Source organism: Callorhinchus milii, unplaced genomic scaffold (assembly GCF_018977255.1).
Source record: "Callorhinchus milii isolate IMCB2004 unplaced genomic scaffold, IMCB_Cmil_1.0 Scaffold4, whole genome shotgun sequence".
Classification (NCBI taxonomy): Eukaryota; Metazoa; Chordata; class Chondrichthyes; order Chimaeriformes; family Callorhinchidae; genus Callorhinchus; species Callorhinchus milii.
The window spans coordinates 79,687,004-79,708,583 of record NW_024704745.1 but is presented as its reverse complement, the minus strand read 5'-3'; the positions used below and the strand labels follow the sequence as shown (position 1 = coordinate 79,708,583).

General features: G+C 50.6%; 1 protein-coding gene across 1 annotated transcript; it reads right to left on the bottom strand.

Annotated features, from left to right (window-relative positions):
• Window positions 1–221: 221 nt before the first annotated feature.
• Window positions 222–21,164, bottom strand: cd99 (CD99 molecule). Its single transcript, XM_042334436.1, has 12 exons — window positions 21,104–21,164; window positions 13,767–13,823; window positions 12,950–12,988; window positions 11,490–11,558; window positions 10,821–10,853; window positions 10,482–10,538; window positions 8,361–8,426; window positions 5,278–5,304; window positions 3,755–3,790; window positions 2,665–2,778; window positions 2,352–2,414; window positions 222–524 (listed from the first exon to the last, which is right to left on the bottom strand). Exons 1-12 carry the CDS (start codon window positions 21,162–21,164, stop codon window positions 481–483), a joined length of 666 nt encoding a protein of 221 aa, XP_042190370.1. The 3' UTR covers window positions 222–480.
• Window positions 21,165–21,580: the final 416 nt, after the last annotated feature.

Genomic DNA, 21,580 nt, shown 5'->3' with positions numbered 1-21,580 from the left:
GAACGTCCCAAGGCACTCGACCCTCCAGCCTGGACACGCGAGCTTGGTGGGGGGGGGGGGGGGGGGGTGGGGGCGAGTTGGAGGGACTCAAGGATCGAGTTTTAGAGAGCGGGAGTCGGGGGGGCAGATAGGCTGAACGCAGGACTGACAATGGTGGGGCAGGTGAGGTGGGTTTCTTTTCATAAAAAAAACACTAACAGAATTTCTAACCCCCCACCTCCCCCCCCCCCCCCATCCATGTTTTACTGCATATATTAAAAAAACACACCCTGGTCGGCAGATTCTGTGTAGTTTCAAACAACGATGATGACGACGACAACAACAACAACAAAAAACACAAAAATGAATCGATGGCGATTTTTAACCCATTGGAAAAAATTAAACTAGAAAAAAAAAAGGAGTGTGTTCACGAGAAAGAGAGACACAGCAGTCAGGAGAATCGTGGTGTCGTCAGACTTCTCTCAGCGTCTCTGTTCCTTACTAGTTGCCTCCAGCGGATTGTGACTGCAGTAGAGTGCTGTAAGCTGTAGTTTGGAGAGGGTAGTGAGGGGTGGGGGGGAGAGAGAGAGGGTGAGGGGGGGGGGTGGATTAGGAACACAGAGGGTGTTGAAGGAAATGAGGAGGGTGGAGAGAAACATGGGGAAGGGAGGAGAAAGTGTATGGGGTGAGGAGAGGGGAAGGGAAGAGAGAAATAATTTGATTAATGGGTTAATTCATTAATCGATTAATTGATCAAAGTATGTTCGGTTCAACAACCACCACCACCACCACCACCACAGGTTATATTTACGAGGGACTTTCAAGTCAGGAAGATGTCCCAAGTCAAGGATTTGGTTCGCGTCGCAGAACACGTGCGCAAACATCACAGCAAAGCAAACCGCGCACAATACGCAGCTCCGGGAACCGACCCCGCGCTATACAAGCTCAAGTTGTTGTTGTTGTGAATACTCTGGAATTCAGCAACCAGGGCTTGTCCCTCCAGGAAGAGGGAGAGAGAGAGAGAGAGAGAGAGAGTGCATTCCTTTCCAGCCACAAGGAAATTTCCACGCATGGGTGACATACATAGGGGTTCTCCCCAAATCGAGGTTTAAGCCCCACGTTGGGTCTTTGAACTCACTGGTTTACACTCCAGTTTAGTGGTGATTAGGGGGAGGGGGGAGGAGAGGGAGTGGGTGGTGGGTGGGGTTGGAGTTAAACCGAGGCCCCTTTCTGTGACCGTTCCAGTGGACGTTAAAGATCCCGGGAAAAGAGAAGAGATTGTTGGCCAGGAAGCTGGGAGAGAGAGAGAGAGAGAGAGAGAGAGAGACTCCCTTCTCGAGTGTCAATCTCTTTCAAAATCTCATCCGAAGAACGACACCTCCAATAATGCAACGATCCATCGCTCCATTTCCAGCTCATTCTCTCCCCCCCCCCCCACCCCCTCCTCAGTACTGGACTGTGAGAGGATATACGTCGTTGAGACGTCTCAAAGCGCTTTACAGAATATAATGTAAAGTCAACTGTATATTTTGTGGGCGAAACATGGCAGACAGTTGGGCCCACAGTGCCCACAAACACTCGTGGATTAAGTGACCAAATTATTCTTTTGTTTGAAGGGAATTGTTTTGAAGCGATTATTACCCCCGAAAAATGATCCGCTAATTGACTACCAACCGGGTTCCTATTTACTGCTCGTAAACAGGGGTGTGTGGAGGCAGGAAATTTACCTGAGGTTTCGGTCTCTCGCTTGCGAGGCGAGTGCTCTAACCACTGAGCTACAGGACTCTATGAATGTGGAACAGAATTGGGGACATTTTGCTGGTGTGATGGTGGGGGAGCTGTTGGGGGTGGGGGTGTTGTGGGTCAGGGGCAGAGGCCAAAATGCGCAGGTCAAGCCGAAGAGCAGGGAGGGGTCCAGGGGCAAGAATCATAAATCATGATTCTTTATACAACAACAACAACAACTTCATTTACACAGTGCCCCCTCATGCAGGGCAACATCCCACAGCGCTCAACAGTGGAGAAGCATGAGATCGAGGGAGGGAGGGAGGGAGGGGGTCAAAGAGGAAGGTCTTAAGGCGCAACCTGAAGATGGGGAAGGAAGGGGGCAAGGCGGAGGGTTTGAGGGAGAGTTCCAGAGATTCGGGGGTGTGGTGGCTGAAGGCACGGCCACCGATGGTGTAGCGGAGGGGTCGGGGTACAAACAGGAGGCTGGAGCCAGCCGAGCGGAGGCAGCGGGTTGTGGGGTAAGCATGTCGGAGAGGGAGGGAGGTGCCAGGGCTTGAAGGGATTTGAAGGCGAGACAGTTTAAGGAGGAGAGACGTGCTCAGGCTGAGACTGTCGAGCGTTGGACTGACACCATTATTACATACACTGAGGATCCTCTTTCTGGTTCTGCACATTCTCCTGCTTGGTGCCCTGCTCAGCCGTGTTTCCTGCCGACGTAGAAAGAAAAATATCGGTAAAACCATACAATGCACCAATACACAATTACGTTCACACTCTGTGCAGAGTGGCTACTTGTCGAGTAAGGACACTTGCCCAAGGTCTCACCCTGCCAGGGAATCAAACCCAGGTCCGCTCGCTTTCGAGGTGAGATCTCTAACCACTGGGCTACAGGACTCCACAATTGGCCAAATCTCTGGCTGATACAGTGACTGAGCCATTCGGAGTGAGCAATCTCACCTTGTATCTTAAAGCACAGCTTCTTCTTCTGGTAAGTGAAATAGCCCCCGGCAGCACCGACCAGAGCCATGGCAATGCCACCAACAATTCCAGCCGTCGACCCTGCGCTCTGACCTGGAGAGTCACACAACACAGAAACACTCACTAAAATCTCTGCTCAAGAAACTAAGATATTTACACATACGCAGACACAGTCACACACGCAGACACACACACACACAACACACACAGTCACACATGCAGATACACACACACGCGCATACACACACCCGCATACACACACACATGCGTGCACGCAGTCACACACGAACACACACACAGTGACCCACACACACACATGCACGCGCACACAGTGCCCTGATTTCGACTCCCTTTTCCTTGCATATGTTGTATTGAAGCAAACGAGACTGACTGCAGACTGAATGAATCCGTCTGACCACGGGGTGGCAGCAGTCCACAGCCTTACCGCCCGTGTTATGTTTTGTGAAACAAATCAACAGGATCCTGGGGTTAGACGCAGCGCCTTTCACGTCAGGAACACGTCTCAAAGCGTTTCACTGGAGTTTACCATAAACTGCAGTGACTTTGTGTTTTTCAGACAAACGCGGCAGCTAATTTGCACACGGCAACGTCCCTCAAACAGCCTCGACGTGAATAATATTAACAATACTCCTTCAGTTTCATCTAACCCCTTACCACATCGTCGAGATTTGTCTCAAAGCGCTTCACAGAACACAAAGTGGCTTTGACTGTGCAGCGTGTGGGCGAACGAGCGATATTATCTGGGGGATTGCCGGCCAGGACACAGGGAGAGAGAAACTCTTCTCTTTTTGAGTAGCCTCGGGTGATCTTTGGTATCCACGCAAACAGGATACTGACGGGACCTCAGTTTAACGTCTCACCCGCTGGTCGGAACCTCCACCAATGCAGGGCTCCCCCCCAGCACTGTGCCGGAGTGTCAGCCTAGACTATCCGAGTTCAAACTTCCCCGATGTGGGGGGGGGGGGGCGCGGAACTCGCAACCTTCTGAATCGAGATGACTAACCGCTGAGCCGGACTGACACCAAAAGAGAAAGAATTGCAGCCATACCTCCTCCTCCTCCGCCTCCACTGTTTCCGTTGGTGTCTGAAAGGGAATCGTTTAAAAAAAATGAACATGGGAACGAAAACTCTTGTTACAATTGCAAGTCGACGTCTCATTTCACTCTCTTTCCCCCGTGATGACAAAGAGGGAGAGTTGCAACACATTCCACGCTGAGTGAGGTTAGTAATAGGCTTAAGAACAAAAATTTGCCCCAATAACAGATACCATTTATGGCCGCGATAACTATTGGCTCTAATCACCAAGACCAAAATAATCATTAGAGATACTTTCACGAAGAATATCACCCCCCGCCCAGTCTACAAAATGCTTTCAAGCTTTAGGAACAGGATGCTACTCATTTGATCGCGTCTGTGCTGGGGCTCACTCCCCCTCTGGAGCTCTCTACTCTAACCCCATTCCCCCGCACTTTCAAATATTGATAAAAGTATTCATAACCGTGCCGTTTTCAACCCGTTAGTATGGATTCTGCTTCAGCAGTTTGAGCTAAAAGATTCTGTGCTCTAACCAGGGTGAAATAAAATGCTTTCTACCTCCCCCTCTTTTTCCCCGGGTGATGATATATCAGGCCGCGCAGATAATTGTGCAACTTGGCTGCAGTCGAGAAAGGAATTAAGTACGACATCATTTCTTTTTATGACTAAATGCATCACCTTGGCTCAAGACCCCATTAACTAGCCGCACTGACACTCAACAGTAAGAACCATTAGCAGCCAAATTGAGGTCTTGAAACCGGACACGCGACAGGATCCGTGAATCCAAACACGGAGGGCAAGCGGGAGAGTCCGTGACTGGAGGCCAGCGAACGATGATAATTAGCAGAGGAGCAAACTGGGAAGAACAGGAGGATTTTTTTCTCGTCGACTCTAGTCTACACACACCCACAATATAATAATAATCCTTGTATTTGATACAGCGTAGTAGTATCACGTCTTTGAGACGTCTCAAAGCGCTTCACGGGACACACTGTAAAGTGAATCGACTGGATATTTTGTGGGCAAAACGCGGCAGCCAATTACGCAGAGCAGCGTCCCTACAAAGAGTCGAGCCCGGGTCCTCTCGCTCGCGAGGTGAGCGCGCTAACCACTAGGCTACGGCACTCTACAATATACACGCGCACACAGACGCAAACGCATGCAGACAGAGAGACACAGGGGAGGGAGAAGGAGGGCAAGAGAAAGGTGGGTAAATGGGACTGAATCGATTGCTTTTTCAAACAAACGATGAGCCAAACAACAACAATATAATCCCTGCATTCGATATCTGCGTTGAATGCAAGGATTCTTTTTTTTTTAACAGTATGGATTCATCCAACAAAGTTCTAAAGAACATAAGAATTACTGGACGGAGAAGGCCAAGGTCCATCCTTGCAGTCGTTTGGACAACAAGTCATGTCCCAAACTATACACGGTCTCCCCCCGGATATTATTTCCTAAGAGAAATCTAACTCATTTGCTTTTGAAAGAAAAATTGCGATAAGAATTGTTATTTTATGAGTTAATTGCTCTCACCGGCTGAGCCTCCGCTTGCCTTGCGACCTGCACCAAACGAGAGGAAGGACAGGTTGGGTTAGACACGGGGCTGAACAGAGGGTGAGAGAGTTTCACCGCCAACAGCCCCTGATATCACCAGCAGCTGCAAGAGGTTCTATAAGCTCTACTGCAGCAGATTGTCGGGGGAAAGAGAGGAGAAAGACAGAGAGAGGACTTCAGAGGAACTGGCTCTGACATATACCAGGGGAAGGAGATGAGGTGATGGGTGGGAGGGATGGAGAGGGAGAATGGGAGTAGGAAGGCATGTCAATACGACTGAACGACTCCACACCTGGGCAAAAGCCACTTGGGGATTGCCCTTTGCCAACACCTTGGGACGTCCTCCCGATGTGAAAGGTACAGATGTATTATTTTTGTTGTTGTTAGGGAGAGGTGTGTGTGTGTGTGTGTGTGCGCGACTGTGTGAGTGGGAGGGGGAAACAGTAGGCTAGCGAGAGGAAGTTAGACTGTAAGCAGAGTAAGACAGACCAGCGATGGGGAGAGAAGAATGAATGGGCGGGGGGGGGGAGTGAAAAAAATTGGGACTCACAAAACCAAAAAGTTTTGAAAACAAAAGAACATTTAGTTACAGGGTTCCACAGAAATCATTATTTTGCCATGATTGAAACCATTTCTCGTGCGGAAAGCCAACATCTGCATACAATGACCCCAGGAGGCGGTGAGGGAGGGGGAGCTGGGGGAGGGGAGGAGGGGGGTTAGGGGGGAGGTGAGGATGGGGGGAGGAGGTGGGGGAAGGAAGGGAATAAAAAAAAAGCACCTTGAGTTAAAGCCCGTGGGTTAAATCCAAAACAAAGTTTGGAGGAACTTTGGCTAATTTTGGTGTTAATCATCTTCGAGGACAACTCCTGTCTTTATAAATCCCTCAGAGCCTGACAACGAGCTGGGGGGGGGCGGAGGGGGGAGTGACCGGAGGCGAGGTCGAATAGGAAGGTCTCCAGGCGTGACCTGAAGCGAGGAATCAAACCCAGGTCCTTTTGCTCGCGAGGCGAATGCTCTAACCACTGAGCTACAGGATGGTGTTACAGAGATGCCGTTAGTGGGTGCTTTTTTTTTTCCCTCTTCCGCACCCAAACTCCCTTCTCTTTTTTTCCCCCTCCTCAGAAATTAGTGAATTAGGTTAAAAAAAAGCTAAACCCCGACACAGAGCATCACATGCAGGTGAGAACCACTGACTGACTGTCAGCGACAGCAACAGCAACCAGCCCGGCACAGGGCTCCGCTGTTACCACCCACCCATCCCCGCGGAGCAAGGCAAAGGCACCCGTCAAAGACCCCCCCACTGCAGACAGTCGAGGGAAACTTACCAGCTGACCCCTCATACGTGTCTTTTGTTATCGAGAAGGTTCGGGTGGGGGGGGGGGATGGAGGGGAGGAGAAGGGTGTGTGTGGGTGGGTGGGGGAAGAAAAGAGTGAGTGGGGAGCAGGAGATAGATGGGAGAGGGAGGGAGAGAGGGAGGGAAAAAGAAAAGGGGGAATAAAATTTATGTAGCATCCATTTGCAACTCATTGACCTGCTTCCGCAGGTTCAAAGTTGCCAGGATTAGTTAAACACTGACAATATATAAATCAGGTGAAGCTAATGTTCTGTTGCCTTCAGCAGCCACTTTCCAAACCAGACCGAGAGTTCTACATACGTCTGCCACCAACACACGCAGATTTCCCCGTGTCTGGAATAGAATGTGCACTCTCTCTCTCTCTCTCCCCTCGTTTATCTAATTCAAGAGAATAATAATAATCCCTGCATTTGATACAGCGCCTTATCACATCTTCGAGATGTCTCAAAGCGCTTCACAGGATACACTGTAAAGTGAATTGACTGTATATTTTGTGGGTGGAATGTTCTATTAGGCGCAGGTTGGCGAGAGCCAAGGCTTGGGGGGGGGGCCCAGAGTGTGTGTTGGGGTAACTGCTGGAGTCTAACCGGCTAAACCCACACAGCTTGGCCATTGCTATCACTGTCTGGCCAAGCTTTCCCGCTGCTTGTCCAGCGAGGACCATCCTCCCGGTTAGGGCTTTGGCTGTGGGGTTACCAGGAACTGAGGGGGAGGATTCCCTGCCCCCAGTGACTGGTCGGCCCTTCTAGGTCTTGTCGATGAGCCATGGACCCATTCACATTGTCCAGACTGAGGTGGAAAGATGTTTGTTAGGTCAGGGGATATGGGGATATGGGTAATTGGAGTTGAGGCACAGATCAGCTTTGATCTCATAGAATGGGGGAACAGGCTCGAGGGGCTGAATGGCCTCCTCCTGTTTCTATGTACTCCATTGACCACCCCCTTCCCTCTCTCTTCCCTCCTCCTGCAGTGCCCATTTGGGCAGGAGCACAGCCTCCCCCGCAATGCCATCTCCTGTGCCAAAGAAGCCAGACTGTTGGCACTCACCATCTAGCATGGCAAACAGCAAGTCAGCAAAGTACTGCATGGCAGAGCGCACCCAGGGAGCTGCTGTACTCCAACACCAGTCAATATCTTCAGCAGAGAGAGGGGTGGGGACTGAGGGGAAAGAGAGGGGGAGGGGAAAGAGAGGGGGAGGGGAAAGAAAGGGGGAACGGGGGAAGAGAGGGGGAGGAAGGGAGAGAAGGAAAGTAGAGAGAGAGAGACGGGGAGGGGTGGAATGGAGATCAAGAGGGGCAGAAGTAAAAGGGAAGAGGGGGGACATAGAGTGGGAGGAAGGGTGAGTGAGAGATGGGGGTAAGGGAAGAGAGACGGGGGTAAGGGGAGAGAGACGGGGGAAGATAGGGGGGAGGGGGGAGAGACGGGGTAAAGGGGAGAGAGACAGGGGTGAAGGGGGGTGGAGAGACGGGGGGGGAAGGCGGGAGAGATGGGGGGGAAGGGGGAGAGACGGGGGGGAAGAGTGAGAGAAGGGGAAGGATTGAAGGAAGGAGGGGGAGAGAGAGGGCGGGAGAATTGAGGAAGGGAAAAGGAGAAAAAAAATGGACTCAATAAGACAGCACATGATCTTTGACCTTTTCGGTTCCCTCCTTTTTTTGAATAAAAGTGACCGAAACGTAGGAGAGAAAAGGAGCACAAAATGGGAATTACCCTTGGAATTGGTCTGGTCAGGTTTGTAGTCACCATTCATCAAATCCGAGTCCTTAAGATCAGTGTCTGAGAGAGAGAGGGGGGGAGGGGGAGAAGAGAGAGAGAGGGAGGGGGAGAAAGAGAGAGGGGGAAAGAGAAAGAGAGAGGGGGAAGGGGAGAGATGGGGAAAAGGAGGGATAGAGAGGGAGGAGGAGAAAGGGGGAGGGAGAGGGGGGGGGGAAAGGGGAGGGCAAGGGGGGGAAATTGGGTAAGGGAGGGATAGAGGGGGGAAAGGGAAAGAGGGAGAGAGAAAGGGGGAAGAGGGAGGGAGGGAGGGAGGGAGGGAGAGGGGTGGTGGGGGAAGGGACAGAGAGAGGGGGGAAAAAAAGAGAAAATGGAGAGAGAAGAGGAAAAGAGAAAAAAAGGGGAAAAAAAGAACAATTTCAAAATTAAGCCAAAACATGTTATCAATGCGAAGCAAACAACAACTACTACTTGCATATATATAGCGCCTCTCACACAGGGCGGTGTCCCAGAGCACTTGAACCCAATGGTGAACAAACCATTGTTTGATGGGGGGGGAGTTTGGGGGTTTGGGGTAGGAACCGTGTGCTCGGACACTGGGAGAAACTCCTTTCCCTTCCAGTAACGCGGGAACAATAATCCTCGCATTTGTTGCACCGCCTTATCACATCTTCTCGACGTCTCAAAGCGCTTCACAGGATACACTGTAAAGTGAATTGACTGTATATTTTGTGGACGAGAGACAACTTTCTTCAGCTCAACGTGCGCAAAACTGAGGCCCTCCTGATTGGGTCGCGTCAGCGCCTCCGCACCTCAGGCGCTGACAGCATCAGCTCCGCACTCTCCACCTCTCAAAGCCATCAGGAACCTCGGGGTTCCCCTCGACCCTGAGCTGTCCTTTCTCCCTCATATCCGCACCACAACCGGCACCGCCTTCCATCACCTCCGGAACATCGCCAGACTACGGCACTACCTCACCCCTCACGCGGCTGAAACTCTGGTCCACACCTTTATCACCTCATGTGGACTATGGAAACTCTCTCCTCGTCGGCCTTCCCGTCCCTCCCTCCACACTGCAGGTCATTCAGAACTCTGCAGCTCGTGTACTGTCCCGCACCAGACACCGCGACCACATCACTCCCACCCTCGCCCTCACTCCTACCCTCACCCTCACCCTCGCCCTCACTCCCACCCTCACCTTCACCCTCACCCTCACCCTCGCCCTCGCTCACCTCCACTGGCTCCCCATCCCCCAGAGGATCGAATTCAAGATCCTCATCCTCACCTACAAGGCCATTCCCGGCCTCGCTCCCTCCTACCTCTCCAACCTACTATCCCCCTACCTACCTGCCCGTACCCTCCGTTCCTCTGGCTCCGGTCTGCTCCACGTCCCCCGCCCCAACCGCCCTACCATCGGTGGCCGGTCCTTCGGCCTCTCAGCCCCGAGGCTCTGGAACTCTATCCCCAGTGCCTTCGCTGCTTCCTCCCTTTCCTCCTTCAAGGCCGGTCTCAAAACCTTTCTCTTTGACCTTCAACCTTCAGCTCCCCTCTCGACTCTCTACCCCTCCTCGCTCCCTCCCTTCCCTCCCCTCACCCTGACCATTTCCCCACTGCTCGGGTCCTGACCCAACTGTCCAGTGCCTTGGGACGTCCTCCCGACGTGAAAGGCGCTCTATAAATGGAATCTTGTTGTTGTTGTTGTTGGGCGAAACACGGCAGCCAATTGCGCACAGCAGCGTCCCACAAACAGTCGCGGATTGAGTGACCAGATTTATTTTTAAAAGCAGATGTTTAACCCCGGAAAGCGATCCGCCAATCGACCAACAACCGGGTTCCTACTCACTGCTGGTAAACAGAGGGGTGTGGAGTAGGGAAACTTGCCTGAGGTTTCTCTCTGCCCCGGAATCAAACCCAGGTCCTCAGGCTTGCGAGGCGAGCGCTCTAACCCCTGAGCTACAGGACTCCAGTATCTCGGCAGCATTTACTGATGTATTTATACACAAGCCTAACGGGCTGCTCCAATTACTGTGTGACTGAGCCCTTGGGGGTGACCGGTTACGAGGGATTTTACTGTACATCAAACACCTTTGGAAACATTGAATGCTTCCCCTCCCTCACCTTGATTTCCTCCTCCGCGAGCAGGAACTCTGGGTTTCTTTGTCGGGGTGAGTTTATCTGTCGGAACAAGACATTTCCACTTGAGACGTAGGCTCAAAAACCAATTGCGCTCTTGCACGATTTACCGGGAGCTGGTGATTAATCACACTGCCCCAATGCAAACAAAAATACCTGAGCACCCCACCCCATTTTAGACTCCCCCTCCACTGTAACAAACACAGCACCCCCACATTACAAACAGGATACTAACTGTTGTCATTTGTAATGATGACCCCACGGAAACAATTAACAGAAACAATTCCACTTAAAAGGACAATATTAACAATAAAACAAAATTACCGTCTCCGAAAAGGGCGTCCTCTAAATTAAAACCTGAAATGATAAAAAAGAAGTTTTTAAACTCAAAGTTTTCGTTTAATCACATTAACAGCCACCATTTGTGTTTCTCAGCGCATCAATCATTCTGCCTCCAAATACCAGCGAGACCCGTAATATAATAATCTTTGCATTTGGTGCTTCACTGGATTTGCCTGTGGAGTGACTGTGTGTTTTGTGGGCAAACACGGCAACTCACTTGCGCAGAGCAACGTCCCATGAACAGTCACGTATCAATCCACGACTGTTTGTGGGACGCTGCTGTGCGCGATTGGCTGCCGTGTTTCACCCACGCCTTTCGCATTTCATTCCGCTGAGGTTAATATTCGCATGAATTGCTTATTTTCCCAATTCAGTAGCTGCCGCCGTTCCCTTAATGGTAGCGCTCACGCTGAATATTTTATGGTGCCATTTAGTATCCGCAGCCTATCAGTGCGGGCGTTTACACAAAGTGGAATGGGTTCTGCGCAGTGGCTGATACTGATTGCCCGTCAGCCTGGCTCAGTTGGCAGCGCTCTCGCCTCCGAGTTCAGCTCCGGGTTCAAGCCCCCACATCGGGGACACTGAGCTAGGCTACCACTAGCACCCCCTCCACGCACGCACACACACACACCGCACAGGTGACACACTCACCATCATCCGATCCCTTCGGCTTGTTGCCAACGCGAGGCGGAGTTGGCTTTGGTTCATCGAAATCCAAACCTGTGCATTTAGAACATTTCTGGCGTTACTGTCGAGTTAGGAGATTGGCGCAAATTTGCAACAACAACAGAAGCGATATTTGTAAAGCACCTTTCACGTCGGGAGGTAGTCCCCAGGTGCTGAAAGGAGGCCATTCGGCCCATTGAATCTGCATCGGCTCTCAGAGCGAGCTGTCCATTCCACCTCACTGCCCTGTTCCCACACCCCTTCAAACCTCTATCCTTCATGTACCTGTATACTTCTCTCTTGAAACCCACAAGGACTCGGCCTCCACCACCTCACTTGGCAGCGAGTTCCACATCGCAGCAACTCTCTGTGTTGTTGGGTCAGCAGGCTCTGGCCTGCTTCACACCCCCCACCCAGCCCGCCCCACCATCGGTGATCGGGCCTTCAGCTTCTCTGCCCCCACCCTCTGGAACTCCATCCCACAGGCCCTGTGCCGCGCTCCCTCCCTTGTTTCCTTCAAGGCCGGTCTCAAAACACTCCTCTTCGACTGCACTCCTGGTCACCCTTCTACGACCACCCTCCCTGCCCTCCACCCCTTATGATCCCAACCCCCAGCTCAGGTCCAAATCCCTGACTGTCCAGCACCTTGGGATGTCCTCCAGACGTGAAAGATACTGTGTAAATATAATAATAACCCTTGCAGCTGATTCAGCGCCTTATCACATCTTCTAGACGTCTCAAAGTGCTTTAAAGTGTAGTGACTGTATGTTTTGTGGGCGAAAGGTGGCAGCCAATTGCGCACAGCAGCGTCCCCACAAACAGCCGTGGATTGAAGTGACCAACTTATTTTTTGTTTCTTGAGGGATTATTATCAGGCGTGTGGAGTGAGGAAACTTGCCCAAGATTTCGCCCTGAACTGCCGGGAATCGAACCCAGGTCTCTCGCTTGCGAGGCGAGTGCTGTAACCACTGAGCTACAGGACTCATTAATTTGTTGTTGAAATAAATTCTCTTAAGCTCTCCTTTCTCTCGTATAACTATGGCCTCCAGGTACTGATTCCCCTACCAGTGGAAACAGCTTCTCCCTATTCATCCAGCCAGAAAACAACTGAACAATAATAATAATAATCCTTGCATTTGATGCACGTTGTTGAGACGTCTCAAAGCGCTTCCCAGGAAGTATTGTAAAGCGGAGTGACTGTGTATTTTGTGGGTGAAACGCGGGAGCCAATTTCTCCAATCTCTCCTCACCGCTAAAACCCCTCATCCCTGGGATCAATTTCTCTGCCCACCTCCCCACCCCCTCCAAGGCCTTAATATCTTTCCTGATATCTGGTGCTCAAAAAATATTTGATTTGTTAACCGAACGAAGAAGAATAACAGCAACAAATTACATGACCCAAGGTTGTTGGACTCCAGTGAAAAATGGGTGGAAGATTTTCTTACCCAAGTCAGGTATTTCTTTATCCCCGTCCTTTGGTGCGTCTAAACCAACAAATAAAAAGACAACACATTTACAGCACTGACAAGCAAAATGCCCCAGAGATAGAAAACACACGAACGATCAATACGTCGTCAACTTGCCCTGTATTCCCACCATTCCATCCCAACAATCTAGCTCTGGGATTTCCATGTGGAGATGGGGGGGGGGGGGTCATGGCATTCTCGGCTGGGTTTGGAGACTCTTAAGCAACGGTGAGGGGTTTCCGAGCTTGTCAGAAATCTTGCTGCCCACTCAAAAAAAATTCTACACCCACCAGTCACGTCACGTAGGAAAATGTCTTGGAACGCTTCACGCAGGCCGGGTCGGACACTGAGCAAGGGAGAGGGTGGGTCAAAGGCGGTCACTGTGGTCCTTGGGAGTTGGAGTGTGCATTGGGCTAAGATCGTTGGACAATAGGAAGCGGCATAAGGGTGGGCAACCAGGCAGGAGGGGGTCCCAGGGCAGGGGCAGGCGCTCTCTCTCCCTCCCTCTCCGTCTCCCCCTGCTTGAGGGGAAGTAACACAGATTACATAAAGTCGCACTGTGTGTATGTGTGTGTGGGGGGTGGTTGGTGGGGGTTGGACATGCAACTGAGCTGGATGTTGGGTAAAGGGGGGGTAGGATGTGTGGATGCGTGAACAGAGGAGTGAGGTAGAAGGTAATAATAATAATAATTGATTGTATGCGTTGTGGGCAAAACGTTGGTGGCGCGAAAAGGTTCACAAGTGAGGAGCCTGAAGTGGATCCGTTGGGATCCAGTGGATACAGAACGAGACATACCTGGGATGTCCGGATCAGGGCCAAGAGCATCACCGAGATCCAGGTCACCATCGTCACCTGTAGAGAGGAAAGCCAAGAGGTTAAATCCACCATAGATCCCAGCTCATTACAGCCTTCACAATTGGGTGCCGCGTTTCACCCACAAAATTCACTTTACAATATATCCTGTGAACCACTTTGAGACATCCAGCAATATGACAAGGAGCTATGGAAAATCCTGCAGCTTGGTGTTTTAGAGCTCGCTTCGCAAGCAAGAGGACCTGGGTTTGATTCCCGAGCGGACGGAGTGTGCGGGTTTGTAAGGTATAACGACATTTTAAATAAAAAAAACTATTTCCGACTAATACTATTTGAAAGGGACAAAAATGTAAGCAACAACAAACTGACTTTGTTAGCGCCTTTCATATCAAAATTTTCATTGGAAATCAAAATATAATAATAATACTGATTTGATTTAGCACCTTTCAATCCATCGAGACGTCTCAAAGTGCTTCACATGATATACTGTATATTTTGTGGGCAAACGTGGCAGCCAGTTGCGCACAGCAATGTCCCATGAACAGCCATGGAGCAAGTGAACAATCTTATTTGGGGGATTGTTGTCCAGGACACTGGGAGAGAGAGAGAAACTCCCTTCTCTTTTCCAATAGCCCCGCGGGATCTTTAACGTCCACCTGAACAGGCACAGACGGGACCTTGGGATTAACGTCTCATCTGAAAGACGGCATGGAAAAATATAGTCCTGATGGGGAAAAAAAGTCTTGTTACAGCGAGTTCATCTGTCCGGGGAAACTTGGCACAAACTGCCCACGGACTGGTGACTTGGCTGGCCTTGTCAAGTCATCTTTGCTGTCAAACAACTTAAGCCTCAACAAGAATTGCCTTGTTACTAGGACTGGGAGGCTGCTTACACACAACACACACACAGCCAGGCAGAGGGACAACTTGCATTTACACAGCGCCCTTCACACAGGGTAGTGTCCCGGAGCGCTTGACAGTGGTGGAGGTCTGACCCCGAGCCGGGGGGGGAGAGGGAGGGGGGAGGTGACCGTAAACACCATCAAAAAGGAAGGTCTTTAGCGGGGATTGGAAGGTGGGGAGGGAGGGAGAGAGGGAGGAAGGCGGAGGGATTAAGAGAGAGTTCCAGTGCTTCGAGCGGGGGAAGTGGCTGAAGGCACGGCCACAGATGGTGTAGTGGAGAAGAGGGAGGTGGGTGGGGTGGGGGGGGGGGGGGGGGGGGGCAGAATGCATAATAATAATCCTTGCATTTGATACAGCGCCTTATCCCATCTTCGAAACGTCCCAAAGCCCTTCACAAGATACACTGTAAAGTGAATTGATGAAACCCGGCAGCCAATCGCGCACAGCAGCGTCCCACAAACAGTCGTGGATCGAGTGACCAAATTATTATTATTTATTCGCTCAGTTTCACTGTTAGCCCCAGGTAACTGCTGTAATACAGCGTGAATGAGTCATTCGCTCAGTCTCAGGACTCTTTCAAGACGACAGCAATGTGCAGCAAGCCAGACAGAGACCTTAAAGCAATGGAATAAGGATCTTAAACAACAGTTGGCCATGGGAGGGGGTGGGTGGGTGGGCGGAGTGAGAGGGGGAGTGGGGAGGAGGAGTGGGAGGGGAAGGAAAGTGTGCTGGTGGAGAACGAGGGGGGTGGGGGAGGTGGTCACTACAGGTTGCTGTAGCCCAAGGGATGTGCTTGCAGCTGGATTCCCACAGGCGGGCTGCCGCGCAGGTGCTGGAAATGGGACAAGTGCAAAGTCAAGGCCAGGCAACGCAGCAAAGGAACATTCCTTGGCTCCTGGCCTCAATCCCATCCCTGAAAATCTGCAACATCCAGCGTTACTTAGAAACAAGTCAAACCCCCACTGGCTTCAGCCAACTCCAAAATACAAGACAATACAAACTGACATTGGTTGATGATCTCACTGCACTATTGGCGATGTGATCCCTCTCTTTAAGGTTCTAGGAGGCTGGACCGTGCAGATCAGGACAGGCTGTTTCAACTTGTCCAGAATAGTAAAACCAGAGGTCACAGCCTGTGATTGAAGGGGTTAAATTTACACAAACACTATTTCAGTGAGCGAATGGTGAACCTGTGGACCGGGCTCCCTGGGGAGAGGCTGAAGCAGGAAATGTTGATTCTTTCAAACACAGATTACATAGTTTTCTTTTAGGAAATAACATGATAGAATACAGTACTTAGGGAGTTTGGGACACACGTGCATACGACCGGCAGGAAGGTGGAAGGCGGACTAGACCTTGGTCTTTTTCTTGTCTAACATTTCTTTTGTTCTTATATTGGAGAAGAGTTTACCCGGCATTTCTGGCAACCAATATGATAATAATAATCCTCGCATTTGATACAGCGCTTCAACACGTCTTTGAGACGTCTCAAAGCGCTTCACAGAATATACTGTAAAGTGAACTGACTATATTTTGTGGGTGAAATGCGGCAGCCAATTGCACAAGCAGCGTCCCACAAACAGTCCTGGATTGAGTGACCAAATTATTATTCTTTTTGAGGGATTATTACGCCCGGAAAGTGATCCGCCAATCGACTAACAACCGGATTCCTGCTTACTGCTGGTAAACAGAGGCGTGTAGAGTAAGGAAACTTGCCGGGAATCAAACCCGTGTCCTCTCACTTGCGAGACGAGGGCTCTAATCAATATGCTACAGGATTCCACTGTATGAGGCACATCGTTGGCTCGGCACCAAGTAAATAATCGTGCGAGACCTTTCGGAGACGATTCCCGACACGATAGAGCAAGGCATCAACATCAAGTGTTATTCTCCTTATTTTGTCTGCTTTTCCTCGGTTCTCCTCTCTCCTACCTCTTTCCTGCTCCTCCTCCCCCACCCCACAACACTTTAATATCTCCCACAAAGGTCTTGGTTGGAAACTCTTCTTGCTTAAGCCTGACATTGTTAGTCAGTTTGTGGGACGCTGCTGTGCATGTTTGGCTGCCGTGTTTCGCCCACAAAATATACAGTCACTCCACTTTACACTATAGTCTGTGAAGCGCTTTGAGACATCTCAATGATGTGATAAGGCACTGTATCAAATACAAGGATTATTATTAGTATTAATCGAAGACGTGATCAAGACAAAAATGTGCCGACTGAACGACCTTCCTCTTTGACCATCCATTCGACCACACTCCCAACCCCTACTCCCCTCCAACCCACTCGATTCCGACCCCCAGCTCGGGCGCAAACCCTTAACTGACCAGCACCTCGGGACGTCTTTCTGATGTGAAAGGCGGGGTGTAAACTTAATTTGTCGTTGTTGCTACGGTTCGGCTCTGAGAAAAATTATTCAAAGGTTCTCGTGATTTTATGGTGTATTTTTTTGCCCTGAAGATTACAAGATCCAACTCAGCCAGACTGACTGTTAAATACCCATCCTAACATTCGACACCTTTCATGTCAGGAAAATGCCTCAGAACACTTTGCAGGATTCACTGTAAAATGCAAAGTATTTGAAGGGGAGCAAGGCAGCCGATTTGTGCCAGAACAGCTTCGGGGGAGGGCGCGGGGGAAGTGAAACTGGTGAGAAAAAAGTTTCAGCAACAGTTTCGAGAAAGATAGCATGTTCTCCGATACAGTGCCCTTTCTGCTGCGTATCAGAGTCAGAGAGTACCTCACACAAACTGATGCCAAGTCTACTCGTTGAAGTTGGCAGCCCCAGTCTTTTCCCACTGATGAACAAAGGCCAGGGTTACAGAGAGGGGAACAGCAGGTTGTCCTCAATCCTTGGGGGCAGGGAATCCTCCTACAGAGCCCTGACTGGTAGGGAGATCCTCGCTGGACAAGCAGCGGGAAAGCTTGGCCAGACATCGCTCTCAATGGCCAAGCTGTGTGGGTTTAGCTGGCAAGACTCCAGCAGTTACCCCAACGCACACTCTGGGCTCCCCACAAGGCTTGGCTCTCGCCAACCTGCGCCTAATACTTTCCAGAATTATGTAAACATAATTGTGTCCCTCCAGGGGGAGGGGGAGAGGGAGAGAGAGAGAGAGAGAGAGCGCATTCCATTCCAATCATCTATCTCTGGGATTTCCGTGTGTAGATGGGATGCAGAGAATTCTCAGCTCGGTTTGGCGACTCTTAAGCGATGGTGATGGGTTTCCGTGTGTGTCAGACATTTGCTACAAGCACCAAGTAACTGCACCATGTGTTTTACAGCAAATACTTTGAAGCGGAGCAGACTGTGTATTTTTGTATAATCTGTATATTCTGTCCTTCTGATGAGACGTTAAACCGAGGTCCCGTCTGTACCTGTTCAGGTGGATGTTAAAGATCCCGCGGGGCTACTGGGAAAGAGAAGGGAGCCTCTCTCTCTCTCTCTCTTTCTCCCGGTGTTCTAGACAACAAATCCCTCCAATATCCAAAAATTAGTCACTTCAATCCACGACTGTTTGTGGGACGCTGCTGTGCGCAATTGGCCACCGCGTTTCGCCCACAAAAATACACAGTCACTACTTTACAGTGTATCCTAAAGCGCTTTATAATAATAATAATAATAATCCTTGCATTTGATATAGCGCTTTTCACGTCGGGAGGACGTCCCAAAGCGCTTCACAGAACCCACTGTAAAGTGAATTGACTGTATATTTGTGGGCGAACGCGGCAGCCAATTGCGCACAGCAATGTCCCACAAACAGTCGTAGATAGAAAATGACCAATTTATTATTGTTTTTGGTTTTGGAGGGATTATTATTAAAGCGCTTTGAGACGGCTCTCAACGATGTGATAAGGCGCTGTATCAAATACAAGGATTATTATAATATTATTTAATATTATTTAATAGGCAAACGCACCAGTTAATGAACAATATCCCCAAAATAGCCGTGAAGTGAATGAATATTTTGGGGGTGGGGGTGGAGGCGGACGATTGTTGGCTGGGACACTGCGAGAGAGAAACTCCTTCCTCTTTGCGATGCGCCAGGGGACTAGTCAGAGCTCTGGGTCGTCCTCCTGACGTGAAAGGCGGTAACTGCAATACTACATTACAAACACCTCACGAGGTTGGCAGACACAAACAGACTAGGGGATAATTCAGGTTCTTCCTGTTTTGACTACGCATCACAGCTGCTCAGTCAGGCCAGCAACCAGGGCCTCGGGTGCGAAGCTCAGCAACAGGAACAACAACATAAACTGCATTTGTTTTTTGCCCGGCCGGGTGTCAGACACACGCAGAAACCCATCACCGGAGCTTAAGAGTCTCCACACCAAACTGAGAATTCCCTGCATCCCACCCACACACGGAAATCCCAGAGAGAGATTGTTGGAATGGAATACGCTCTCTCTCTCCCTGGAGGGATGCATCCTGTTTACCTAATTCTGGAGAGTATTAGGCGCAGGTTGGCAAGAGCCAAGGCTTGGGGGGAGCCCAGAGTGGGCGTTGGGGTAACTGCTGGAGTCTAAGCAGCTAAAACCATATAGCTTGCCATTGAGAGCGCTGTCTGGTAAGCTTTCCCGCTGCTTGTCCAGCGAGGACCCCCCCTCCCCAAGTTAGGGCTTTGGCTGCAGGGTATACAGTGCCTTTCACATCAGGAGGACCTCCCAAGGCACTGGAGACGCACAAGAAACCTACACGTGTGGCTGAACTTGGGAAGTGCACGACGAGTTGACTCAGGGCTGTGCACCACCCACAGCCGACGTCAAACGTTGCACATCTGGAAGAAACCACGGGAAGGAAACACTACTTCAGTGAATGAGTCGTCAGCTTATACAACAGGCTCCCCAGAGAGGCAGACGGTGGAAGCAGAAAGTGTTGTTTGTTTCAAGAACAAGTTTGGTAGATCTCTGTTAGGAGATAATATCTGGGGGGGTGGGGGGTTACAGTGCATAGTTTTGGGACATAACATGCCAAGCGACTGCCAGGATGGCGGTGGACAAACTGGAAAGGTCTTGGTTTCTTTTGCCAAGCAAATTCTTATGTTCTTATGCATTTTTTTCCCCCAATCCGAGGCTACCTACCCCCACCCTCCCCACCCCACCCACACACACTCCCTTGTGTCGATCACGAGACAGACAGCCACACTGCCACTAATCTGCCATCCAACTGTTTTGGGTTCCAAATTTCGCCAAAGTTTCTTAGGCTGTTTTGCAGCAAAAAAACAGCAAAGGCTGGTTCCTCTGTAAATGCTAAACCACATTGGAGTTCACAAGCAGCTGTGAGGCTTCCAGATCGCTTTAATGAGCTGCCAACTGCACCACATTCAGTTCCTCCCAAGCTCTCTCTCTCTCTCTCCCTCTCGCTCCTCTCCTTTCTCCCCACCCCTTCCCTTCCTCCCCTCCCCAGAGCACAGCAACTCTAATCCAGGACCACGTCTGAGCATTTATTCCCTTCTGTGATCAAGACGGATTGCACCACCCAGAGCACAATCCCAATCCAATTAGCTATTGGATCCCAACCAGAGCAGGGCGCACATCTGGAGCACACCCACGAGCCTGATCTCATTCGGTAAACATCTGGATCACAACCAGAGCAGGATCTTACTCTGACACCATACGGTTCGGGGTATTTATAATAAATAATAATCCTGGCATTTGATACAGCACCTTATCACGTCTTTGAGACGTCTCAAAGTGCTTCACAGGATGCACTGTAAAGTGTAGTGACCGGGTATTTTGTCGGCAAAACACGGCAGCCAATTGTGCACAGCAGCGTCCCACAAAACAGTCTTGGATTGAAGTGACCAAATTATTATTATTGTCTCCCTCCTTCCCTCCCGCCTATATATTATATAATGCGCCCACAAAACACACAGTCACTCCACTTTACAATACATTGTGTGAAGCGCTTTGAGACGTCTCAACTACAAGATAAAGTGCTTTGTCAAATGCAAATATTATTATTATTCTCACTTCCTCTCCCCACAAAAAATAATCCCAGGATGAACAAATACACATCAATGTATATCCTTCCTTGGGGGTTATTGGGCGGGATGGGGGGAGGGGGGGGGTGGTGTCACCCTGGCCAACAATTCCCCCCCGCACCGCGCCCGCCACCAAATGAAATGGTTCACTCACTCCATGGCTGTTTGTAGGACATTCGGTGGGCGTAAAATTGATGACAGCGATCGTCCACCAAAATACACAGTCACTACACTTTCTAGAAAACTCTGAAGTGCTCATTCGATGCTACGTTACCCACGTGACCCCCACCAACCCACTCTGCCAACTGAAGACCCAGAGATGCCAACAAGGGCTCTGGGTTTACAGGCCCCCAGACCACCCCCCCCACCCCCGCACCGCCCAACCCCAACCACCAGAGAGAGACAGCAATGCGGATCAGAAGGCTGGACACTTACCCGTGTCATTGGCACCCAGTGTAGGAGCCGCTGCAGGGGAGGAAGACAAGACAAAGCCCATTACTGCAAGCGCAGGAGCAACAGACAAAGGTAAGCAGTTTACACCACAACCCCGGGGAAACACAGCCACTCAGCACCGCAACCCCACCAGTACACGCACACACTGCACACCGCGCACACACACTGCACACCGCGCACACACACTGCACACCGCGCACACTGCACGCACGCACACCGCGCACACACACACTGCACACCGCGCACACTGCACGCACACACCCTACACACCCCCTGCACAACCCTACACACACACTGCACGCACACACCCTACACACCCCCTGCACAACCCTACACACACACACTGTGCGTACGCACACTGCACGCATATACACGCTGCACGCGCACACTGCACACGCACATACACACTGCACACGCACACATTGCACACGCACTGTACACACCCACACCCCCTGCACA

Coding starts and splice junctions, on each gene's coding strand:
- cd99 (XM_042334436.1), bottom strand. CDS start 21,164: ATGGGCTTTGTCTTGTCTTCCTCCCCTGCAGCGGCTCCTACACTGGGT. Junction 5,305..8,360: donor TGACCAGACCAATTCCAAGG/GTAATTCCCATT, acceptor CGTTTGGTGCAG/GTCGCAAGGCAAGCGGAGGC. Junction 525..2,351: donor CCAGAAAGAGGATCCTCAGT/GTATGTAATAAT, acceptor TCCAAACTACAG/CTTACAGCACTCTACTGCAG.